Genomic DNA, 22449 nt, shown 5'->3' with positions numbered 1-22449 from the left:
GGACTCGAGTCGCTATTTTTGTGACTTGTGACTTGACTTGTAAATACCAGCTTTGACTTGTGACTTGACTTGGACTTGCAAACAATGACTTGTGACTTGACTTGGGATTGCAAAAAATGACTTGTTACCAACGCAAGTCAGACGCTACTCGAGCGACCCAATACACTTTAATCAAGCTATTATAGCGAGAAAGTTTCATTCCAGAAAATAGACCTCAGTGACTTAATTAATCCAGTCAAATGAATAGTTCCCACTAGTTTCAAAAGTTTTCAATAAGACTGTCACAACAAACTACAGTTTTCAATGACCAAGTCTCTTGCTAAATGTAATGGTTGAACAAAATTTGAAAGGAACCTTTCATGAAAAGAAAGCAGGCCTTTATCAATTGCATGTAAAATACCGGATAGCCTAACCCATTGGTAGGCGTTTAGTATACATGAAAATTGAACAATAAAGTGTTAGTATACTACATGTAATCGAGTGAGTGAAGTCTTTTTTTTCATGTCATCTCAACATTTATTTCTACAATGTAAAGTAAATGTATTAAAGTATACAAAGGGCTAATATATCCGACAGATATGTGATAAACTACAAGAATAGTAATTGCAACACATTGAAAAAGTGGAATTAAGGAGGCATGTTAAAAATAACTTGTAAGTTCAAACGCCAGGTTCTTTTAGCTTATTACAGCTGGAAAAAAATTATGTGCAACTTGACGTGTTCTTGGACAAAGATACTTGTGACTTGACTTGTGTTTAGACCAATTAAATGACTTGTGACTTGACTTGTGACTGGACCTAATGACTTGTGACTTGACTTGTGACTGGACCTAATGACTTGTGACTTGACTTGGACTTGCAAACAGTGACTTGTGACTTGACTTGGACTTGCAAAAAGTGACTTGCTGCCACCTCTGGTCACTGCTCAGTCAAACGTGAATGTAAGGACATGATCAGGGTGTCATTTTAAAGAGGAGATTCAACCCTAACAGAGGATATCTCCCTTTTATTCACATGTGCCCTACTTCTGTTCCAATTAGCAATAATATCTCGGTTTCGTTTTTTTTTTATCCACCCTGTACAATAACAACACAATAAATACTGGGGCATTTACAACTGACAGTTGTTTATAAAACTCGGTCTGAGCAAATGAAGGAGAATTCGTCTGTATCTTCATTTCTCCGTAGCACAGCACAAACTGAATTCGAACCAGATAACGTCTGTGTATATATGCGCGGTTTCCCCACCCAACAGCGTGCGAACCTTTTATGGTAAGCTGCCGCATATCTGTGCTGACCCTATCTGCCAATGCATATCACACGCACACCCACACGACTGCAAGACGGCACGCGTGGCGGACATGCGCAGTGCGGCCCAAGACGGCATCAGGAAAATTCCTGGCGAATTCTCCGTCTTCTGCGCACCGGTCTCATCGCGTTCGTCTTCTGGACATCTCTGAGTTTTGCTCCCAGATCTGGCTGTATCTCGGCTCCGCATCATCGACGAAGAAACATAAAAGGAAGAATAAAGAAAAAGTCAACTTGGATTATTTTATCACTGAGCTTCCTTGTCAGCTGGACATGAGGATAGTTTAAAAATCGCCTCGGAAAGCGGTAAGTTTTGGCGAGAAAAAAAAGAAGCCTTGATATTTAAAACTTGAACCGGGCTTCAATTAAGTAAGCATCTTCAGTTCGCGAGCGGTAGCATCTTTTTGGGCGTGTGTGTGTGTTATCTCAATGTAATTTAGCCGATAGTATGTCAGGAATTTAGGCTTGCTCATTCATGATCAACAGCCGGGAAAAAAGCCTACGTACACTGGTATACTGCAGCGAAGAAGAACTTTCAGGAAAATATGTTTCAAGACCTCTGAATATCTGAACATCAAAAGCAGGACCATATAATTATTCATCATAAAGTGCTAATCAGTGTAATTAACTTTAAAGGTTGATTTTAATTAACGTTTAAAGACATGCATGCAATACATCTGATCGTCCGTTCAACTGCTTGAACTGCTAGTCATCGATTAGCCTTGGAAATTTGGTTCAGGCGCGCAAATCTCTTTTTACTGAAATCCAAAACAATTATAAGTTTCAACGATTTTTGTAAGATATACCAAAAGGCAAATGTGGGTTTTTGTTGGGTGCTGTAAGCTAAGAATAAACCATTGTCATTAACCGAAAAACGAGTGGTAGAGGATATTCTGGCAAGATTTTATAGCAATATCTTTTAGGTGCTCAGTGCATACTGCAGGCAAGGGCGGATCCAGAGAGGTTATGCCGGGGGGGGGGGGGCTGAGGCTGTGAGGGGGGAGGGCTCTCACAAGTGAAAATGGCCTTATTTGAGAACATTCCGGTCCTTGCTGGGGAAGGGGGGGGGGCGCCGCGCTCTGCACCCCCCCCCCCAGGATTAGCCACTCGAGAATATACTTCAATAATTTTGACGTGTTATAGAAATGATGTTTCCCATCAGAACCGGCACATTAACTAGGGACGGTGTAACAGGAGGCAAAAAGAGCAGGCAAAACAAAAAGTTACAAATAAGGCTAAAATAACTGTTGACTAAAAACTATGGGTGGTTTCGTGTCAAGGTTGGGGCGCCGATCAGACTAATTGCACATGACAGGCTTCATTTTGATAGGTTGCCCCGAAGACCGTTATTATGCATCCTCCCGGCTCCCGAAATAAAGTTATATTTTACAAGTTTTAAATATAAATTCTTTTACAAACTCGATCGACCCTCAAATAAAGAAACCCCGATCCTTTTGGGATCTATCCTGAATGAGGACAACTTTCATTAAAAAAAATGCCAAGTTACGAAAGTTAATTAGGTTTTAATTCAAAATGCGTATATCAATTCATGAGCACCAAAAGTTTCAGCACCAAAAGTTGCCAGAATTTTGGATATTTTGCTGTCGTTTTCATTTCCTTGCTGATTCGTTGTAGTGTCAGTACATGGCAGAAGGCCAATCTCATTAATGTTTTTTGTTGAGCAGAATGTTTGGGTTCACATTATTTTGAACAGCAAACAGCAACATCGACCTCTGTTGTCCGGAAAAGCATGGATATTTTGAATTTGTTTAATGAAGTTCGCTATTCAATAAAATTAACCCAAAAAAAGGGATGTCCGAATAGTTTTCATACATTTCCTAAAAAAATACTGTTCTAAGAAAAATTCATTTCATAGACCCCTTAAAAATTTGGATTTTGTTTGGGGGGGGGGGCGTACGCACCCGGCGCACCCCACTGGGTACGGGCCTGTTTTTGATTAGATTGAAGTTCTTTTGGCCGGAGCTAAGTGCGATGTGTTGATGAAATAAGTTATAGAGCAATAGTTTCGTTTCAGTACAGATTACTGTCCGCGTATATACGTGCTGTAGGCCTACAACAAACTTTGATCATATTTTTTTCTCCCGCCTATTTTTTGTTATGATTGGTTATTAGCACAAACTGAACCTCCCTGCGAATAGGCTGGTTCTCGGTCCCAACATAATAGATTCTGTCAGGAGACCGACACCAATCTACCTACAAGAGCCGAATTTTAATACGGCCGGCCGCAATAAAATCTGTTTTTCCATTAGTTAATAGAATAATGCAGGCAGCTTGTTTTCGTTCGATTTCTCATTCAAACTTAAACGACTTTTTTGTATTGATATACAAGCAGCAAATAAACAAAATCAATTTCTTTTGCGGGGTAAAACTCCAAAAAATGGACAAGCAGAATAACTTCTACGTCCATGTCTTTCGATTTGCTTTCGGTTTTTGGGCTATTTCACAAAACTTGCCCGCGACTCGGTAGGTGTGTCTCCGATGTCGTCTTTGTCCCCATATCCAGAGAGTTTCACGTTGGATACAAAAAAAGAACACGCAACAACATTTTGCCTCACTTCAAAAGCCTCACTTTAAAAGTTCAAAAGCCTCACTTTAATTAATTCAAAACTCATAATTAAGCGATAATCTCCAAAGTTGGGAACTTACAAAAATCATGCAACAACGTACGTACGCGAGTTTGAAGCTGATTTTTTTAAACAAAGACGAAGTTTTAAAAATGGCCATGATGACAGTAGTCTGGTAACAATGTCAAACTTTGGATATGACATTCTGCACATGATAAGTCCAGACATCAGTCCATTTCCGCGATATCGCTCGCGGGCCGATTAAAAACAACTTCACGTGTGTGTACGTGTGTATGTGCGATCGAATACGATTCTGAGTACGATTTTTTTAATGTGCGAAGAAATTCCACACGTTCCTTCCCCAACTTTAGCTCGACCCTGCTGAAATTCTAGCTATGTCTGCCGACGACTGCTTGCCGTTTGGCGTCTGGAGTTGTTGCCTGATGAGTTTATTATGGCGCGATCGGCCCGGTCCAGTATTTGGTATGCAAGATTGGCGCCTTGAAAGTTGAAGGGCAGGATTATGTTGACCCAGTTTCGTGAAAATGAATTTGTGAACCTTGAACATTTTTCTAGCATGTCTAGTATTTTGTACACCTTTTCTTAGTTAATAGGTATACCTGCCTGCGGAAAAAAATGTTGCAACCTGACGCCACTTCCGCGATTGTGTACATATATAGTCTATGGAGAGTCAAGAATTTTTTTTAAAGTTAAAATAGTTCCTAACAATTTGGAAATGTTTCTCAGTCCCAGATTCATGTCTTATTTTTATCGTCATTTTTGCAATGAATGACCTTCATTGAGATTGATTTATGAAGAAAAAAGTGGCGTCAGGTTGCAACATTTTTTCCGTCTAGTTTGATAACCATTCTAAAGAAAGTTGTATCCAAAGTAGGCATAATCATTAAATGAAGTGCACGTTTGCAGTTGAAATACCCAAATTGTTGTTGAAAATCTCACTTTTCTCACATAAGGTTGATCTTTTGCTGATACAAATTGTGTCCACAGCCATAAGCCTTTCTACATACTTGTAGCTACAATTTTGTTGGAAACAAATAAAAAGGCAATATTTATATTTATATATAATGTGTAAAATATATTGCAAATGGATGATTATAATCACTACATAAAACTTTTTCAAAGTTTCAATGTATTAATGTTGACAATACTCGAAATAGTTGGGGAAATAGCAATTTGTGTGTTTAAAAGTAAAATGTACAATGAAGTTTACTGTACAGGGTGAGTAAAAATAATGCATCCCAAATGGCAGGAACAATTTGACAATTTTTGAATGAAGTTTTGCCTGTAGCAGTTTCAAAATCTAGGATATTAAATCCCATCAATGAGCTTTCTTTTAGTACAAGAATAATTCAAATCACTCATTTACTTTTCAAGTAACAGCATTTTTAACACAAACACCATTTTAAAGTTCATTCCACGGATCACAAAACGAAAACAATTCACATGCATCCCTATGAGAATTGTTTTCGTTTTGCTGAAAGAACATCTACTTTTTTTTGTGATCCGTGGAATGAACTTTAAAACGGTGTTTGTGTTCAAAATGCCGTAACTTGATAAGTACATGAGTGATCTGAATGATTCTTGTACTAAAATAAAAGCTTAATGACTGGGCTTTCATATCCTAGATTTTGAAAGTGCTACAGGCAAAACTTCATTCCAAAATTGGTCCTGCCATTTGTTAGTGTTTTTTTCGTACTCACCCTGTATTGTAAACCTGCCAGCATCGATATGTCAAGCCTGCTAACTTTTGTAATTTGCATATTTCAGGTCGATTCAGTCAGAAACTAATTTGCAGCAGTTTTCTGAATTTTTCGTAATGTAGAATGTAACAATTGTAGTAGCTCAAATCCCATAAAATTTCCATAATTGTTTTCTTTTTTGCTCTTTTTGAGCAGGTTCTGTAATCAACGATCACAATGGTGAAAGAGTCCGGACCCACGTTTGTCCAGAAACCGATCCTCGACCAATCGGATGACGGCCGGGTCCTCAAGTTCTCCTGCCGCATCGCCGGCGAACCCCGGCCAAACTTCAAATGGTTCCTGAACGACAAAGAGCTGAGCGACGGTGGGCGCTACTTCATGACCACCAAGCCCGACGGCGACAGCTACCAGGTTGCCTTGGAGATCGAGGACGTGTCTGGCGAGGACGCTGGGAATTACAAGATCGTCGCCGAGAACAAATCCGGCAGTACCAGTGCCACCATCAATCTCAAGTTTGGCGGTGAGTTGTCTAACATTGTTTAACTATTGAAAATGAAGCTTGGATTATTTTTCTTTTTTGGTGTCCTCATGTACATTGGTGTCCTCCAAAATTTGCCTTGGTGCTCTCGATCATTTGCCTTGATGCAATTTCCCATTCCTTGGTGCCCTTTGGTAAAAAAAAATTGAGGAGGTGCGGAAATAGAGGGCGCTGTTGGAGCTACCGCGGAACATTTTGGAAAAAAAAAAGATCGACGCGCATGATTAAAATCGATGCACGCGCTGACCAGAGACCGACTTATTTTTTTTTTTGGCCTAAAAGAAAATACATAAAAATCTTCTCTGAATACATAGCAATGGTCTGACTGGTTTTGTACTTGAGCAGTCACACACTTTGACACAATGTTTATGTCGTTACCAAATTTTCATGACTTCCCAAGATTTCCCCCCCCCCATTTTTCTGAAATTACTACTCCTTTTTTTTCCGCCCTGAACAGAGGAAGAAGAAGGTGAAGGAAAACCAGGGTAAGTTGTCATTTCCTCAATTAAATTAAAAAAGGGAAATCTCGATAAGTCAAACTCGGATAACTTGGATAATTCCCGTCAAGAGAATAGTATAGTCTGTACACGAATACCCCTGTAAACTCGAAAGACCACACCGGTACCTCCGTTTACCCAAAACTTTTGTTCAGCCAGTCCATAAGAAACCTGCAGCTTACAGTCACAATGAAACATAAAAAGATCACAAAACTTTTATCATGAGTCATAATCCGCTCCGTTCACAAGTACCCCCTCACCGGCAAAGAAAGTACAAGTTGGGGGTGACCGACCGACGCCATCTTGCCTGACTGCAATTTTGCCGCGACGCGAGGCCACAACTAGCGCTGCGTTTACACAGTACAACTGAATCCCCTGGTGTACGTGCGTCACACACAAGGAACGGTGCGCGTCAACCACCGAATGACCCGCCCAAGGGACGTCGTTGCTAGGTAAAAGGGCGCCCTCTTTTGTTGGCGCATGGAGCCCATTGCTGAATGTACTTTGTCTTTTCACGTGGGGATGCAGCATACTCAGTGCCAATGTGATCGGACTCCAGCCTGTAACTGCAACAAATCCTGGCTTTCCTGTTTGCCTGATCACTACTACCGGCCCAATTGCAGCCAGCACGCCGGCGGTCCCATTGCTGGCTATTTGTGGTGGCCAGGTGACGGCATTGGAAATGCGCGCCTGGCTTTCGAGTTAGCCTGACGGTTACCGTTGGGCCAGGTGCAGTTGCATGACAGCGCCCTCTATTGATCAAACAGAATCGGTCATGTGACTGCACATCGGAAAACCCTGAACATGGTGTGCGCGCTGCATCGCTTCATGCCGTAAAAAATTGTGGACTTGCCGTCTTATTAAAAATGTTCCTTTTTTTTAATGGCCTGAAGGGGTGCCGATGGCCTGGCGCCCAACTTCACCATGAAACCCAAGATGCGGCAGTCTGAGGATGGCCTCAAGCTGACCATCGAGTGTGAGCTGATGGCCGACCCGGAGCCCGAGGTCACCTGGTACCGCGGCAACAGCACTCTGCGCGACGGAGGCCGCTTCCGGTTGACCTACACCCCGGACGGGGAGTACATTTTCTTGGCGCTTGAAATCACCGACGTGACGGAGCGTGACGGCGGAGAGTATAAGATCGTAGCTTCCAACAAACTGGGCACGGCTACCAATACCATCAAGCTCAACTTCCAGAGTGAGTCCAGTTCGTACTGTTTACATATTAAATTTATCAAGGGCACTTGTTCTATTGTGTTTGTATGTGTAATTATTCAGCAATTTGGCTGGGATAGCCCATGAAAGTCTCTTCACTTCATCAAAACGGAAAATCAACAAAAATGAGGCATATGTTTGTACACAGCGCGTGTGCGTATATTAAATTTATACATTTTAGAACGCAGATGCGTCACTTCGTCAAAACGCAAATCCTGGAGGCTTCATATTTCTAAATATAGCACACGTGTAAAATCAATGAGACGAAGTGACACATAGAGATCCATCACTTCGTCAAAATGAAAAACTCAGTGTGTAGCACTTTCAACACTTAGCGTAATTATTGCAATTAGCGTAATTAACGAACGATGGAATGTTGTGTCTTGAAATTTGGTAACCATGTAGAGGACATCATAAAATCTTAGAATATCCAAAAATCTCAGATTTCAGAAAATCATGGTTTTGGACGGATGTGTCACTTCGTCAAAACGGTGACGATATTGGCCCAGACGGGATTTGAACCCGGGTCACAGCGGTGGAAGGCGAGGAAAGTACCACTACGCCAACCCGATTCCCCAATATTATGTCTTTGAAAGACAAAACTCAGTATGTTCTTGTGCATAGAGCCGATGTTAAAACATTGATCCTGTGGTGAATTCCATGACTTTTACCCAATGTGTTGTTTCTGAATCATTGCCATCCCCTGACGAAGAAGATTTTAATTAGCTACAGTTCATATCCCTTTCTTTATTCTGCATTCCGCTTTGTACCGTTGCACCCCCAGGAGCCGAAACATTTTAATCATTTTTAACACTTAGATAGTGCCCTGTCCTTCACATATGTGACCTGTTCTGTCAAAATCAGACTTTTCTGGGCATACGGTCGAAAATGATATTTTTACATATTGTTAACCTATGTTCTTTTTCCTATTAATAGGTGGTTTAATTTTTGATACCAGTCATTCCTGGGCAGAGTTATGCTATTTTGAAGTTCATTGTGTTGAAAAGTAGAAAACAGAGAAAATGGCCACGAACGACACAAAACAGTTATTTCTTTAACTGATATACCTTATCAAAATCATCAAAAATAGTACATGTAAAGTTCAAATTAGGGTTTCCAATTTTTTTAATGTATTTCAGACATGTTCAGGATTACAAATATGCAAAAATTTGAAAATCGATAAAAATCACCCCCACAGCGTGTTTTGGCCCTATCTCAATTTCAACCTCTGCCCAGAAGCGTCTGCTTTTGACAGAACAGGTCACATATTGTTCACCATGTGTTTATTTGTTGTCTTCTTTTTGTCAACTTAGCCGGTGCCCCGTCCTTCACCATGCAGCCCAAGATCGAGCAGTCCCCGGACGGCCGCAACTTGACCTTCCAGTGCGAGCTGACCGCCGACCCCAAACCGACCCTCACCTGGTTCAAGGACGACGTGCCGCTGGCCGCCGGCGGACGCTACACGATGAATGTGGAGCCCGACGACAACGTGTACTTCCTGACGCTGGGCATCGCGGATGTGTCGGCTAAGGATGCTGGCAAGTACAAGATCATGGCCAAGAACGAGCACGGCGACGCCAAATCGACCATCGACCTGAACTTTGAGGGAGGCGCGGAGGAACCACCCAAACCACCGGTGTAAGTAAAAAAGTTGAAAGTAGTTTTGAAAACAGTTTTGACAACATTTCTTTAGAAGCGTGTGGCAGCTCTCAAAATTTGGTTGAGGGTAAATAGCATAACATTTACCTTTTCAAACAAAGCTGTGAGTTTCTTGTATCAACCTTGATAATTTGGGCAATGACAGACCATTTGACAACTATGATTAGTCAGTAAAATAGTACATTTTCAATTTTTATGCCATAGCTTACGCCGCCAATACTGACTGCATAAGCTATGCCATACTTCGTTGCGTATTTCAAGACACACAATTTTCCACTGAAACTTTTGATAAAATGTGTCATGACTGACAAAGTTGCATTTGTGGAGTTATCCTACGGTGTAAAGTTTCGTGAAATTAGCTGCTGCAGCCGACATGGATGTATAACTTCTCAAAGTTTTACAAGGCAGCCTACAGTACATCTCTAGACTTCATTTCAAGTCTAGTTTTGTTCGCCTGCCTTGCACCGCGCCACGACTGATAGCCAGGCAAATGATTCCAATCCCCAACCACAGTCCTTTTTCACAACATGAAGGATTTTACACAGCTTACATAACAAAGCACTGAAATTGATTAAGGCAAGGAACTTGGTCACAGTGTCCAAAAATGTCGTTGTGATCAATTGACCATTGTGCAGTGTAGCGTGAGTGAAATTAAATAACACTCATAGGGGTTTAGGCCTAAGGCTTAGGAGAATCTGCAAAATTTAAAAAAACTCAAAATTTACTTCGTGGTTTTGCTGTTATTTCAAAAATATTTAGACGGACACTTTTTAGGGACACACTGTATATGGGACTTGATACTAGATTTGAACGGAGCAGTCTGATTGGTTTAGAATCGAATCCAACCCTGTTTCACCAGATTGATAAGCTTATGATTTGCATCTGACAATTACTGATTCCCCCCCCCCTTTTTCTAACAGTAAGGGAACTCCTCCTTCCTTCATCGGAAAGCCAGGCATGCGCCAGTCGGACGACGGCACCTCCGTCTATTTTGACTGCCAGCTGATGGCCGACCCCAAACCCGAGGTCATCTGGACCCTGGGGAACAAACGCATCCCCACCGGCGGGAAGTACAACCTGAAACTGGAGCCCAAGGGGACAGACAAGTACTCGCTGATGCTGAGTATGGACAACATCAGCCCTAAGGATGGCGGGACCTATGTGGTCTACGCCCGTAATCAGGGTGGGGAGGACAGGACTACCATCAACCTCAACTTTGACGGTAAGCGCCATTTGTTGCATCTTGCTTAACCTGAACTCCTAAAGCACTTTTGGGGTGCTGTGGTCCAGTGGTTATGGTGTTCGACTCATGTGCCGTGGTACGTTGGTTCGAATCCTGACCGTGGGAACATGGTGCTTGTGCTCTTGAGCAAGGCACTTTACCATTATTGCTTCGTCCTTCGGATGGGACGTAAAGCCGTAGGTCCCGTGTGTTGTGTAATGCACGTTAAAGAACCCAGTAACAGTTATCGCTAAGAGAAGGGGTTTGCCCCGGTGTTTCTGGCAGTGGCTGCAATATGCGCCGCAGCACCTTGTAAACCCTTATAAGGTGCTACATTATGGGTCTCATATTTCTCATAAACTTCATTTACCTTTCTTCAAAAATAGACATAATTAACAGCGCCTTTAGTACCTAATTGTTGGTAGATATGTGAAGTATCTTATTATTTTTAAGGAACATTCCTGAATATCTTCCAATTTTCAGGAAAATAATAGCTTATTTTTGGTATTTTTAATTTTTATCTTGTTAAATGCTATCAATCGCACTTGACCTTCCTCGTCCCTGCAAAATCCATCAAATCCAGGTAGATTTCAAAGGATTAAGGAAGATTATGACAAAAGATGGACAAACAATTTCGCTTTTCCTTGTAGATGTGCTAATCCTGAAGAAAATTTCTATTTCTAAAGATTTGTCAAAGCAAACTTACAAATTGACCACATTTTGCTTCTAAACTTTGCCTAATACTAAGTTACAGTCTCAAGCATAAATGAAGGTTCCATAAGCAGGGGAAAAAGTTTAGGTGTGATGGTTAACAAGTTATGGTCACGGCAAATGATGCAACAAATGTCCGTATTCAGATGTGAATTTTGACTTCATTTCAAGAGTTTCGTTCATGTTTGCTCGCAGTTCGTGAAGCCAACAAGGAGGGCGCCCCAACCTTCATCGAGAAACCTACCATCAAGCAAGAGGACAACGGTCGTCGTCTGGTCATGGAGTGCAAGGTCATGGCCGACCCTCGACCCAAGGTGAGTGCCCAGTATGCAATTTTTTTTTACAAAATTTGTAGGTGAGGAATCAATTTTCATAAATACTTCAATAGTTCCAAGAGTAACAATTATATTAACCTCACTACCACCGTTAACGGATTTTAACAACTATTCCTAAATACTTGTACTTAAAACAGTTCACCCATTCCTATTGGTCGAGAGCCTGTCACGTGGCCGGTTTTAAACGGTTGATAAAGACCGGATGGCTGGTCTGAAACATTTTTCCAGTGTCACAAGAAATTTTGACTCCTTTGATATCCGGTGCCTTTTAGTTACCATTTTATTGGTTGAACTTTTACAATGCACATGTCGACATGCGCAATACTACCATTGCACAAATGTGAAACATTCGTGCAATTTGTTTGATTAAACACCTGAATAAATCCTCGTCGTCTGCTTGGTCAGAGCCACCAATGCTGTGACCGTGCAATGGAACGTCTATTTACCGTGGAATGGCTGGGCCATAGGTTGGGACGAATAATTCAATGACATGTGATCAACGACTCACCAATCAGATGACGGGGATGTATTCAGGCGTTGTATAATACATGTAATTTAGTGAGGGCTAAAGTTCATTGTTTACAATTGTTGGCATGGCACTCAGCCTTGGTGATATTTAAACGCAATCGTATGGGAAAATCGTGAGCTTGAAACAGGACTTAATATTATCTTTAGACTTCAAAGTTTTCGAAGTTATGAGTTCCTATAGAAAGCACAAGACGATTTAGAGATAAAAATTTCCAATCACTTGAATTGTGACTTTACAGACTATCCATGGTGGTTAATTAAGATATGTGTAGACAACTCTATCAGTCTTTATTTCCACACTTCGCATTTCATGGAAACTATGTTGTGTTATCATCTACAAGGAAACAAAAAAAATTATATATTTTTTAAAACTCTATGAATGGTCTACCAAGAATAATATACTTGTCTGGAAACCTGGCAACTTATCTATGCCAATGAATTCATCGAAGCAGACCGTTATGTTAAAAGTCCGACACTCTATCCCACAATGCATTGCTGTAACATTCGCTCCGGCCTTCATATCTTCACGTCCCGGCAGACAGGGCGAGTCACGGTTATTTTAAAGCAGTTGGAATTACGAGGTTGGCTTAACCTTGCCCTGGGACGAGGTTTTACATATAAAGCGTCGCAGTTAATACATTGGTCACATTGGCGAGATTCCAAGCATGCCGGCCCGGGGACCTGGCAGATTGCCAAGGCTCGTCCCAGGGACAAATTCTGCGATTCACAGACCAGACGGAGAATGCCGTACACTATCAGCGATATTAATAGTCAGCATCATCCGTACATGGAAATGTCATGTTAAAATAAGGTCTTCTGCTAAACAAACTTGAAATGACATTAAGCATGTTAAGGGACAGACTGGAGACACATAGCATCAAATATAAATAATTTAGTTTGTACATGTAGATTTGAAACATAAACAATCAAAAAATAACGGCCAGTGCTGAAAATGCCCCGACTTTAAATGCCAAGCCTGTTATTCTGAGTGATACACGTACTTGCTGATTTTATTTTTTAACAGCTTTTCGTTAATCGTTGTATGTAGAAATTTGTTCGGACAGGATATACAATCCTTAAAGATATAGTCCATCATTTGTAATTTGTGCATTTTGTTCGTTTGAAGCAACAAAAGTGCTCAAAATACAAAGAAGGGTACTGAACAACTAACCTGATGAAGTTTCAGCTCAGCTTCAGCTGTATATTCCAAGAAAAACAGCATTATAGGATCTCAATTTCAAATCAAAAGTTGCTGAATCATGTTTTGAATTGGGCCTGAATTCAGCGTCCGAGACACTTTCTCACTGAGCCGACTGCAGCTATGCGATGTCGCACACTGATCCGACGAATTATAGCAACCGCGCGTGTGCGTCGTGCCAACACTTGCGCGCACTTCGCCGAATAAAAAAAAACGAACTACTAACGGAAATTTCCAACGGTGCTTCTTAAGACGCACCATTGGAAAGGCCTTCTTTCGTTGATTTCTTTAAAATGACAGCTTGCCAGAAAGAATAACTTGACAGGAAGTTTAGTCCCCTTACTATCTTTCAACCAAGTATGTTTTTCAACAATAATTACACCAGTTACTTTTCGGATAACTGCAAATGATGGACGCTAGCTTTAAACAATTACAAGCTGGGGCTGCACATTATTAAGGGAATAAATATATGCTTGGCTGGTTTTAATGGCCCAAACCTTCCCAGTCCCCTGAGCCGGTCTTAAACGTACATACTGACCAAGCACATGTTTATTCCAATTCTAAATTACCTTTGAGACAAATAATAAAACAAGTCAAAAAATATAAATTTCCAACGATTTTGTTCAACAAGTCTACTTCATTATAAGATGGAATTTTTTGCGCCGGGGTGATATAAATCAAATTAGGTTTTGCCCTTCACCGACGTTTAAACACTGTATACTCAGTGTGTTTACCTCCCGAATGAAAGTTGGAAAAAAATCACTCGGGTGGGACTCGAACCCACGACCTCCTGCTTTCTAGTGCAGATGTCTTACCACTCGACCACCGAGCTAACGGGATCGGTTGGCGGGTTCGACTCTGATGTACATAGCAGCGGGTACGACATAAACTATTATAAGATTGAATTTTATGAGGACTCACGACATGTTGACAACAGTTGCCCATGGTAAAGAAAGGGTTAAAAAAAAAAAAATGCGCAGCTATTGTACACAAAGGGTTTGCATTCTGAGAAACTTAAACTTTTATAGCAACTTGTAATACATTTCCATTGTTCTGTTATCATCACTGTCATTTCCCCTTTATTTTGCCTCCATTGCAATTTTTACTGCATTGTTCATGTCGTTGCCATTGTCAGGTGGTCTGGTACTACAACAACAAGGAGCTGAAGGACGCGGGCCGCTACCGCCTGCGCACCACCAAGCAGGGTAAGATCTACATCCTGGTGCTGGACATGTCCAACGTCACACCCCAGGATATGGGCATCTACAAGGTGGTGGCCGAGAACGAGAAGGGCAAAGCGTCGTCCACCATGACGGTCAACTTTGAAGGTAGGGCAGGAGGGCAATTCCACGGTTACTCACGTTACATTTTCGTAACGTGAGTAACCGATTTTGTGAGTCTTGTTTATCATACATAACACATTTTTCTGGATGTCATCTTTGGTGCTCAGGTAGGTCTAGGTCTACTCTATCTACCATGGGGATAACAGTTATTAAACCTTTTCAGTAAGGTAATTACAGCCCAAGGAAACTCAAAAGTACATCAAAAATGTAACGTGAGTAACCGTGGAATTGCCCAGGACAACATTTTGGAAAAAACTTGTTCTAGAAAATATTAATTTTTATTATTAGTAATTATTTCTTGCAATGAAACCAAGGATTCCTCAAAAGCGCCCTAGGCACTGTAGCTCACAAGCCTGGAGAAACCTGTAGAGAGAAGACAGTGAGAAAAAAATTACAGTTTTAGAGGTGGGAGGAAAACCTAAGAAGACTATTCCAGTTAAAACCCACAGAATCAGGTAGGGACTGAAAACCAAATCCACATGTTGGCCCAAGCGGGATTCGAACCCGGTCACAGCCCAGGAATTAGCTTTTGACCCTACGAGGAATTGGATTCGCTCCATGTTGTATTGCGCTCACCACGTGAAGAAACTTTTCTGCACGTGTTTGAACGCGTGAACAACTATGCACAAGACATGCAAGCTGTATGGCATAACATGAATATTCAGTAGTCTCCTGAACCTTAACCAATCAGACTGCTCCATCCAAATCTGGTAGCAAGCCCCATACATTGTGTAGAAAGCTAAGAGCAGATTATTCATGTCGGTAATTGACCTATCGCAGTAGAATTGCGTTAGAATGGCATCAACGCAGCTTGTCAAATATTGTCCAATTACATGATATACAAATGGATGCGGAACGAGCAAAATCTGAGACAAACAAAACTTTAAGTGTGCAAAAACTCCATAGGGTTGTCTAAGGGGCGTGGCTAACTCGCAAACGGCGATAGGTCAATTGGTATCGACCTACACGCATATTGGGGCAGAAAATGCACAAAGCGTCCCCGCAAGTTAGCACCATACCGCACGCTATATGTACACCCTGAGACGGTATGCTTTATCTGTCCACGCCGGTGCACAGTGAGTGAAATACATCCGGCCAATTACCGACTTGATTTCAAGTCTGGTTTCCTTCATGAGAAAGTCTTGAAAATGTTTTCATTTCCAGCATATACAGCGTGTGTCAATAAAAACGCAGGATTCAAAGCGATTTTTTTCTGAGAAAATTATGCTACTGGTGTGCCTAATTTGATAAGGATTTGATTGTCCATAATTTCATCTTTGACAAGATTTTTGTTTGGTGGAATTTGGACTTTTGGTTCAAAAGTTATGACAAGTTTTGTGAAGCCCTTCTGAAGCGGGTTGGTCTGATTCAATGACCTTAACACAACGACCAGTTATGTACAATGCAGGTATGAATTGAAGACAATTAAACCAGAACAAAACTTTCTTTGAAACAACTGATGATAAGTATCACTTAAATTTAATAACTGGACTATCATTGTTTCAAAGCATCATGAATGTCGTCTCTGACATATCAAATAACATTGATTGTGGACTAAAGGATTATGTAAACCTAATCCTGCCACACATGTCCTTCTTTGTGATCCACAAATACTTTCACCTGAACTGAATTCAAACCTTTCATTAGGTATGTGTGATTTCACAAATCAGACCAGCTTGGAATTTATAACCCTTCTTCAATGTCTGGACAGGATTGTCCAAATGAGATGGGATAAAAAGCATAGTGAAGAGAAGGAAAGGTACTTTGAAAAGAGGGTTAACATTATGATGAATAGGGGTGGTTTATATTCTTAATATTTTTGTTTCTAATCCTGCGTTTTTATTGACACACGCTGTACATCTTCTCGTAATTGGATTTTTCCATTTTTTTTTTACCTCCCAGTTAAAGACAAGCGCTTCCCTCGCAAGTTTGAGGTCTCGACGGAGGTGGCCAAAGTCCACGTTGACTTCCCGGCATCTTCCATGGAGACCATCGACCTGGGGCCGGACTTCGGCACCCTGGAGCTGCTCATGCCGGAGATGGAGATGGGTGGGCCCAGGGAGATCGAGCTGATCAGCAAGGGACCCGAGGAGCAGGAGAAACCTAAAGTCAAGGATTCGGTGCCAGTCTTCTCCGAGCCGCTCGAAGACGTGGTAAGCATCAAGAATGTTTCAAAATCTGCTAAGATGATTTTGGAAACGTGGGCCCAATTTCATGGCTCTGCTAACCACACAATTCCGCGCTTACGATCACCATTTTGTGCTAACCGCGCTAGCAGAAAAATTCTGTGCTAACTCGGTAAGCACAGAAACCTTAGTTATGGGATGTACGCATGTTGCAGAAGCCAAAATTCCTCCCTAACGTGTGAACTATGCTGACCGTAAGCACGATATTTCCTGCTATTGTAAGCAGGGATTTTTTCGCTAATGGTAAACAGAGCCATGAAATTAGGCCCAGATGCTGTGTTGCTTCTCCTCAACAACAGACTAACAGTTAGGAAATTCTTGGAACAAAATGCAATTCGTTGTTTCCATGCAACAAGGTCGTATCTCCTAAAATGGGCCGTACGTGAAACTCAAGTTTTAGAATGTCTAAAGGTTGTATCTCATGTAAAATAACCCGGATGTACACACAAAGTCACTGAATGTCAAGATACGACCTTGTTGCACGGAGCGTATTCGTGCGAGATACGACTTTGTTGCAGAATGGAGTTACGACCTTGTACGACTTTGTCGCACTGACGCGACAATTTTTTTTTTTTTTTTTCCCCAGGATGTGGAGAATGGAAAAGCCGTGGAGTTCAGATGCAGGATCGTCGGCAAGGTTACCAAGGTCATCTGGTACAGGTGGGTTACCAGTGACTCTGATAATGGCTTGGTACCAGGGAACAGGAAACCAGGGGAGGGGGAACAATCGGGGGCGAATGCAGTGCCGTCACCATTCAAACTAAAGTGTGGCACTCCCAATGCACGGACTTAAAAAAAAATCGCGAGTCCGTTGTATGCAGTGATTTTGCAAAATGCACAAGAACCAGTGAGACTTATTTCTGCCCGGTTTTCAAAGTCTAAAATAAAATGTACTATAATGTCAACATTCATCAGGATGTCAAACTGAGTGATATATCAAAATGAGGAGTATCCTCATTCTAATGCACATGAACAAGTAATGAGTGGGAAAGAAGACTTAAGACTCATTTTGTTGGATCTGATCACAAATACCCATTTTTATTCTTTTTTTTGTTTTGTTTTGCTTTTCAGAGACAGCAAGGAAATCCGTCCCTCGTATAACATCAAAATACTTCAAGAGGGCGACCTTTACATGCTGCGCATGCCCAGGGCTATGGCCCGCGACAGCGGAGACTACAAAATTGTCGTGGTGGGGCCTGGAGGGGAGGCTAAGTCTGAGGCTGAACTTTTTGTCGACGGTAAGATTCCGGGTTCTTTTTTTCAAATTCTGAAATGAAAATTGCCAGTTGTTTGCTTCGCAGGTACGCAAGGTGTGCGTACATTCATGATAACTTGATTTGTGAATTATTTGTTTTTGAGGACAATTTCTGTTGTTGGTTCCCAATTTTGTCATTAGCGCTTACATCGAGTTATCACAACTGCATTAAGTCATCGGAAATTAGTGGGGAGTTAAGTGCAAGTGTATCACAAGTCATCGCAAGTCATCAGAAATCAATCGCAAGTCAATCATAACTCGGTTTACAAGTCGATCACATATCAATCATGATTCAATCACATGTCAATCGCAAGCCATCACAAGTCATCACAAGTCAATCACAAGTCGTCGCAAGTCAATCACAAGTCTATCACAAGTCCATCACAAGTCCATCACAAGTTAATCACAAGTCATCACAAGTCATCACAAGTCATCACAAGCCATCGCAAGTCAATCACAAGTCATCACAAGTCAATCACAAGTCATCGCAAGTCAATCACAAGTCATCGCAAGTCAATCACAAGTCATCGCAAGTCAATCACAAGTCTATCACAAGTCCATCACAAGTCCATCACAAGTCAATCACAAGTCATCACAAGTCATCACAAGACAATCAGAAGTCAATCACAAACCACAAGTCATTCTCAAGCCACAAGTAAATCACAAATCAACCACAAGACAATGTAAATTCAAGTAATATGCTATTCAACAAAAATGTGACAAAAAGCAGATTCTTCCAAGCTCTAAGAAACTGCACCAAATAAACTAATCTACCCGGTTTGGGCATTTTTCTTTCCCATTATGTTGTCTATAACTTCCATAATTTTCCCTCCAAGATCTGCCCAGCAAGCCTGCTCCAAAGCCCAAGGAAGAGCCAGCGAAGCGACCAGCGCCCGAAAAACCAGAAGGCAAGACGACACCAACAGTTGTTCCAAATTTTAACAAATTAATACAAAAAAAAAGAGTCGGAATTTAAATAAACGTAACAGTGCATGTAAAACCTTTGTAACTGCTAAGTCAGGTTTTTTTTAAAAGTGTATTGGTTATATCAGTTTCTGTCAACCTTCCCGGAGCCAATTTCACAGATATTGCTAAGCGCAAAAAATAATTGCTTAGCAAAAACTGGTTACCAGCCAAAATTTCATGAGATGACTATTGCTTGTGACTGGTATTCAGCTGATTTCTGCTTACTACAAAAATATGCTAAGCGATATTTTCTGCCATGTAGCTTCATGAGATTTGGCTGAGAATTTCAATTTTTCTTAATTAAATTTTTTTCCTGAATGAAATGGATTTACAGAAGTTCCTAGCAAAGCCCCTAAAGTCGAGGAGCCTTTGCAGCAGGCCGTTGCCATGGAAGTAGAGGAAAAAGGCAAGAAAACTACAGCTACTAACATGATTTGTTATAAAAATTAATTCGTGAAATACACCGTGCTTTGTTTCAAAGTGAATTTTATTTGTCAAGTATAGTAGAGGAAAAAGGCAAGAAAACTACAGCTACTTACATGATTTGTTGTAAAAATTAATTCGTGAAATACACTGTGCTTTGTTTCAAAGTGAATTGTATTTGTCAAGTATGGATGTTTTGCAAAGCTTGTTCATACTTCACAGCAGTCCAAATGCAGAGTGACTTTTGCGTCACTAACAATATTCGCTGTAATGCTCAGATAACTGCGAATCTAAGAACCGTGGTCCCTGTAAATTAAGAATTGCAAACATTCCCTCATTCTAAAGCTACGGCTTTATACACAGTTTATCTACGGTGGGCAGATTGTCACCTAAGCATACATTAATTCGTATACAAATTCTTGATGCATGCATTAAAGCTATAGTCCATCATTTGCAGCAATCCAGTTGAAAAACATACTTGGTTGTAAGATAGTAAGTGAAATTATTCTTTCTGGCAAGCTGTCATTTTGAAGTAATCAACGAAAGAAGGCCTTTCCAACAGTGCGTCATAAGACGCACCGTAGGAAAATTTAAATTAGTAGTTCGTTTTGTTATTCGGCGAAGCGTGAGCAAGCATTGGCACGACGCACACGCACGCGTGGTTGCTATAATTTGTCGGATCAGTGCGCGACATCGAGTATAGCTGCAATTGGCTCAGTGAGAACGTGTCTCGGACGCTGAATTTAGGCCCAATTCAAAACATGATTCAGCAACTTTTGATTTGAAATTGAGATCCTAGAATGCTGTTTTTCTCGGAATATACAGCTGAAGCTGAGCTGAAACTTCATCAGGTTAGTTGTTCAGTATCCTTCATTAGATTTTGAACACTTTTGTTGCTTCAAACGAACAAAATGCACAAATTACAAATGATGGACTATATCTTTAAATATTGTTAGGGCCCGTATCAATTCATACCCTAGACGAGTTCCGGACAAGTTGCAGGTAGAATCATTCACTTTCTCCGGAAGAAGCTCTGCATTTGTCCAGGACGTATTCTAGGGAAATTTTCATCAGCAACTGCTTGACTCACGAATTGCGGGAAGATTGCGGGGAAGTTGTTCAGAATCCTGCCCTTTATACCCGATACAATGTCTGCAACTTGTCCCAGATATGAATTGTGATGGGCCCTTTAACCTTACATCTTTAACCTTAAACCTTAAGTCATGATATAGTCGTGTTCCCTAACGTGGCGCACTTCGAAGCTTACCCAACTTTCCTCGTGTAGTGTTGCCAAACCTCTTTGTTGATAAACCTCAAATTCATGCAGTGAAATACTGGTACTTTTTCCTTTTTAATGCTTGCTATTTAACCTCTGTGAACAATTTCGGTTTCATAAAATTTAATCCGAAATGCAAAAACAGTCGCGTCCGGAAATTGGGCACAAATTGGCGGAGTGTTCCCTAACGTGGCGCACTTGAATAAATCTCAGAAAATTCCAAATTAACATTTAAGAATTTCTGTAAACTTGATAAATTCTGATAAATCCTGATAAATCATTATTATCTTTACTTACAAACCCAGCCAGATGTTTGTCAGAAAATTATTTTCTTATTTTTCGGGGCATTTTCAAAGGGTTCACTTTGCACTTGAAAATAAAATCGGAAAATCACGCCAAAACAATTTTTTCTTTTAACTTTGTAACGGGTAAATAAACTCGCGATTTATGAACGGGAGTGTTTAGAACTTGATGAAATTTCACTTTCTGTGAAATTTCAGTTAAAACTTTTGCTCTAGCTAGGCGCTACAGGCAAAAAATAAAAGTGCGCCACGTTAGGGGCCGCGCCACGTCAGGGTTTCATCAACAATACATGCATACATTAATTCTTGTAACACAATCTTGATGCATATTAACTTTTCTACTTAGATCCAGCCACATACTTCTAATATTTTGTCATACGAAATATCAGTCTCATCTCCCTTTTCATGAAAGCAAATCCATCGTTTTGAATTTAAAATATGATTTTCTAATTCAAAATTCCACAGCTCCTAGCAAACGCAAACCAGAGGAGCCGACCAAAAAACCTGCCGAGACTAAACCGACCGACAAAGACAAGAAAGGTGAAAAGTCAGCAATAGTCTCCAAAGCAAATGAAATGAAAAATGCAATGCATGGCATTAGAAAAAAAAATTCTTTCACATTTTTATTACAGGCATTGTGTATGTCAGTGTGGCAGCAGTGTTTCACGTTTTGCACATCTGCATGAACGACACTTACTTTTAAATAAACAAACGGAGCATTTCACATTTGAAACTTTGTTTTTCAAAGGTTGGCATATCTGTTCATGTCCTGTACGTACGGCAGCTTTTTTCGCAAATATGCATTTCATTAGTGGTTGTTCTGTCCCGTTTAGGTCAGAAATAGTCAGTTTACAAAAAACCTCTCAACGTGTAGTTGTTTATTTTTCGTTTCTGTTCGTTGTGGTACATTTCGACTTTTTAACCAGTTCACGCCTGGAATATTTTGACTAGAACAGAACGAGGCGCAGGATTACTTTTCACTCGACCTCAAGCCAGGCGGGTTGAAGCCATCACCCTCGGCAGCACACTCATATTTCTGGCCTCGCTCGCTGCGAGCGGGTTGCTGACAGATATTTCCGGCCTCGCTCCCTGCATGTTTATCCGTCATCCGTTCCGAATACCGCAAAACCTTTGCGCATATACACTAGTCATCCGGCGCAAACTGGTTAATTATTTGTCATAA

General features: G+C 41.0%; 1 protein-coding gene across 1 annotated transcript in view; it reads left to right on the top strand.

The window, feature by feature from the left end:
* The first annotated feature begins 1416 nt into the window (after positions 1-1416).
* The window catches only part of LOC119724634 (twitchin-like), a 102517-nt gene continuing 81484 nt past the window's right edge, over positions 1417-22449 (top strand). Inside the window, exons 1-14 of the mRNA XM_038195766.1 lie at positions 1417-1612; positions 5808-6132; positions 6608-6635; positions 7541-7845; positions 9176-9500; positions 10442-10743; positions 11650-11768; positions 14651-14843; positions 16761-17011; positions 17631-17704; positions 18116-18282; positions 19136-19207; positions 19600-19671; positions 21732-21806. Of these exons, the coding sequence (XP_038051694.1) occupies positions 5829-6132; positions 6608-6635; positions 7541-7845; positions 9176-9500; positions 10442-10743; positions 11650-11768; positions 14651-14843; positions 16761-17011; positions 17631-17704; positions 18116-18282; positions 19136-19207; positions 19600-19671; positions 21732-21806 (2287 nt within the window). The 5' untranslated portion in view covers positions 1417-1612; positions 5808-5828. The remainder of the gene's footprint in view (positions 1613-5807; positions 6133-6607; positions 6636-7540; positions 7846-9175; positions 9501-10441; positions 10744-11649; positions 11769-14650; positions 14844-16760; positions 17012-17630; positions 17705-18115; positions 18283-19135; positions 19208-19599; positions 19672-21731; positions 21807-22449) is intronic.

This window comes from Patiria miniata, unplaced genomic scaffold (assembly GCF_015706575.1).
Source record: "Patiria miniata isolate m_02_andy unplaced genomic scaffold, ASM1570657v1 HiC_scaffold_18, whole genome shotgun sequence".
In the NCBI taxonomy this organism is placed as follows: Eukaryota; Metazoa; Echinodermata; class Asteroidea; order Valvatida; family Asterinidae; genus Patiria; species Patiria miniata.
Note: the sequence above shows the minus strand (reverse complement) of the source record. Positions and strands in the feature narration are given on the sequence as shown.